General features: G+C 50.1%; 1 protein-coding gene across 1 annotated transcript in view; it reads left to right on the forward strand.

Annotated features, from left to right (window-relative positions):
• Positions 1–2,636, forward strand: part of LOC111812984 (histone acetyltransferase p300-like) — a 10,348-nt gene extending 7,712 nt beyond the window's left edge. The window contains exon 4 of the mRNA XM_023702691.1: positions 110–2,636. Coding sequence (XP_023558459.1) covers positions 110–550 — 441 coding nt within the window. The 3' untranslated portion in view covers positions 551–2,636. The remainder of the gene's footprint in view (positions 1–109) is intronic.
• Positions 2,637–4,035: the final 1,399 nt, after the last annotated feature.

Genomic DNA, 4,035 nt, shown 5'->3' on the forward strand with positions numbered 1-4,035 from the left:
TTTTTTTTTGCGGAACCGGTGATTGAACTCTTATTCTACTGAGCCATCTCCCTGGCCCTAGTTATTAAATCTTGAGATTTGAGCTGTACTTCCTGTGTTCTTTCCCCAGGAGTATGTCTTATGTGTCTCCTGCTATCACACTAAAAACCACATCCACAAGATGGAGAAAGTAGGTCCTGGCCTAGATGGTGAGAGCAGCAGCCAGCAGGCTGGGGCTATCCAGAACCCTCGAGATATTCACCGCCAAAGGATCCAGCGCAGCATCCAGTCCCTGATCCATGCCCGACAGTGCCGCGATGCCAGCTGCTCCCTGCCAACCTGCAAGAAAATGAAGAGAGTTGTAGAACATACCAAGAACTGCAGGCGAAAGGCAATTGGTGGTTGCCCTGTCTGTAGGCAGCTCATTGCCCTTTGCTGCTACCATGCCAAGCGTTGCCAGGAGAACAATTGTCCCGTGCCATTCTGCTTCAGAATCAAGCAAAAGCTCCGGCAACAACGGCTGCAGCGCCAGCGGTCCCGGATGGTACGCAGGAGGATGGCCAGCATGTAGCTTACCTGTATAGTGGGCCAGCAACAGGGCCTGCCCTTCCCAGCCCCTGCCTCTAACCACTCCAACTTCCATCAACCACAGAACAGCTAACACCCTTGCAGATATCCCACCTTATCCCTTTCAGAAACACTCTTGGTGACCCTCCAGGCTCTACATGGACTACTTGGCCTCCCCTGCTAGCACCCCTCTATCCACAGCAGTAGAAATGGCATTGCAAATTCAGAGAACAGCCAAGACACTGTGTAAATTGTACAGAGGCCAGTCTAGCACCATGTGCCCCAGATGATTCCCATGGCTGTGAACCCCCCTTCGATGACCAGATGGGGCATCTAGAGCCAGGGATGGGGCCCACCACAGTGCAGCAGCAGCTCCCCTGGGCCCATGGAAAACTGGCTCAGCCCCAGCAACTCTATTCTGGGGTGCCAGGGTCAGCCAAAATGTCAGTGGCCCAGCATGGGAAGCCCTTGAACGAGGCTCTACAGCCAGTGGACCAACCTAGTCATGCCAGGCTGTGTCAGCATTGTGAAAAGCTCCTTCAGACTTGGGCATCCTTGCTATCGTGTACAGTAGCAACCCTATGCTCTTCCCAAGCAGTTGGCTGCATTCAAGAAACATCGGGCCACTCAAGTGTACCAACTCGTTCACAGCTTCTCTGGACAGCCTGCCACGTGCCATGTACAGCCAGGGCTGCAGCTGCCAGCCATGCAGAGACTCTATTCTGGATCAGCAATGCAGAACATGAATCCCATGCAGGCTGGCATGTAGAGGGCTGGCTGGGCCAGCATCAGCCGCAGCAGCAACTCCAGCCGCCCACGGGAGGGATGAGCCCCCAGGCACAGCCAGTGAACCTGAATCACGGCAGCATGTCTTCCCGGTTGTGTGACCTGTTGACACCGTAGCAGATGATGCAGCAGCAGTGGATATGGCATCACGTGCAGCAGATGGAACAGGAATGTGGGAGAGATGGGCCAGGTCCCCCAGGCCTTGGGAGAACAGGCAGGCAACAAACATAGCAGCAGCGACTCCTCCAGGAACAGGTGGGGCCCCCTGCTCAGCCCAAGCCATGAGCTCCCAGCAGCCAGGCTCCCAAAGGAGGGCCAGTCGCAAACCTCTGAGGCAATCCTCAGTGCTCTCTCCCAAGTGTGCTCCCCCAGCCTGCCCTTTCTCGGAGGCCACAATTCCACCCTCACCCCTAGCCCAGCCTGACCCTGAGGTGCAGCCTCAGCCTTCTCCACATCTCTGTTTCCCCACATCCTGGACTGGCTGCTGCCCAGGCCTCCACCCCCATGGAACAAGGGCATTTTGCCAGCCCAGGCCAGAATCCAATGCGCTCTCAGCTCGCTAGCTGTCCAGGCATGGCAAACCGTGGTACAAGCACCATGAGCCTGGGACTCAGCACCGATAGCTCAGATTGAATTCAGACCTCTCACAAAGTACGCCAGACATGTAACAGACACCTGGTAGTATTTTGGGAGGAGAAAAAAATTATTTTCTCAAGACTTTTTGAACTGAACAAAGTTTTGGAATCTTTCTTAGCCTATGAAACAGTTTTTCCTTAGAACACCTAAGAACTGTGTAGTAGTTATTTGTGGAGGTTGTTTTTGATTTGGTTGTATTTCATTTGCAGTGTTGGGGAATAAACCCAGAGCCTTTGCACCGAGCTATATCCCCAGCCCAATTAGAATCTTCTTTTGTAGGCAGGTCTCAGTTAAGTTGCTGAGAAGCTGCCCGAGCTGGGCTTGAATTCCTGATCGTCGTCGTTCCTCAGCCTCTCAGATGCTGGGATCAAGGCATGGGCCTGCAGGCCCGGTGCCATGGGTGGTTTGAAGCAGATATTCCAGGCGAGCCTGCAGGACGATGGGACACTGAACAGACCTTGCTCTGCCTCCCCAGCCTCCCTTCCTGTGTGCGTGTGGCTCACGTGTGAGCTGGGAGAGGGCTGAGGACAGTGGCCCCCAGCACTCCTGCCTTGCACCTCCAGTAGGTTTTCTTAGTTTTTTAAAATTAAGGAAAATATGTAATATCAGTAGTTATTATTTACTGATTCAGAAAGTGGAAATTTTTCCTTATTTTCTTTCTGGAAGAATTTTTAAAATTCTAAGACCAAAGTACAGCAGGGGTTAATACAACTTAAATATGTTCCACGTACATACATACATTAAAATGGCAGTTCCTCCCTCGAGTGCTGAAACACTCATTTTTTAAAAAAAATTTTTTGGTGAGATGGTCTGGGAAAAAAATTTCACCTTTCTTCCAAGTCAACTTTTATGCTCCAGAAAATTTTCTATAAGTCTGAACATAAAACTTCAAGTATTAAAATAATTTGCAGATGTAGAGAAAAATTACTTTTTCAAAACAGGAGCAACTGCCAAGATGTATTATAAATTGTTTCTTAAAGACAATTTTTGTTACCTATACATCTCATAAAGGAAAAGTCATCCAAACGGATAATTAGAACATGCAACATCTCCCTGGGGTTCTTGTTTGTGTTCTGCCACACACACACAGTCTCGCTCTATGTGAAACTTGAAAATCTCGCTTTCTGTAAAACTCAAGTGTTGTAACCTTGCAGTTAAAGTTGATGACATGTAGATACAAGCTTGGGATCGCTGTATAGCCTGTCGAGTTCAATTTCTTATTACCTGTTGTTCAATAAACTGTGAGACACACCGAGGCTCCAACTCACTTCTTCAGGCCATGTCTTGGTCCCCTCATCTCAGGTGTAAGTGCGTCTTAGGAGGCTGAGGAAAAAGGAAACACTAGCTCACAGCAGCTTTAACTGCCCACATTGGCAATTCCCGCACACACTTAGGTGAATCTGCCCAAAGCTCAGAGGATCCCAAATCCAGTTCTCTAAGCATCAGCCAGTTGTCAAGGTAGAGGTGACAAACAACATGGGATCTTCCCCTGTGCTCCTGAGGGGATATCAGGCCCTAATTACACTCAGCTCACAGGCAGGGGGAATCACCCAAGATGGTCATCCTGTCCCAGTCACTAGCAACAGCTCTTTAAAACCTAACCCTCAGGGAAAATAGCTCAGAAGAATAAGCACCGGCCTGGCAAGCGCAAGGTCATGAGTTCAATCCCAGGTACTACACACACAAAGTATTTGGGCCAGGGAGATAGATGAGTAGAATAAGCTGCCTGGCAAGCCAAGGTCCTGAGTTCAATCCTTGGTACCAAAAAAAACCTCAGCCATGAGGCCAGGCTGTTTTGAACACAAACACCCCTCCCCCTCACGCACCCCTCACTTTTTGCTTTGAGACATCTCACTGCAGTGCTGGCTGTCCTTAAAACACACATATAGCCCTGCTTGGCCTTGTGCTCAACAGTGGTCCTCCTGCTGAGTGCTGGGATTACAGACGTGCCACCACGCCCCCTTCATGGGAGGAAACTAGAAGGAATGTGCAGGTAAGTCCTAGACAACTGTGGTGATCTCTGAGCCCGGCATGTGTGTGCTAGGCGGCATATGTGTGCTAGGTGTG

Source organism: Octodon degus, unplaced genomic scaffold (assembly GCF_000260255.1).
Source record: "Octodon degus isolate 3935 unplaced genomic scaffold, OctDeg1.0 scaffold00156, whole genome shotgun sequence".
Classification (NCBI taxonomy): Eukaryota; Metazoa; Chordata; class Mammalia; order Rodentia; family Octodontidae; genus Octodon; species Octodon degus.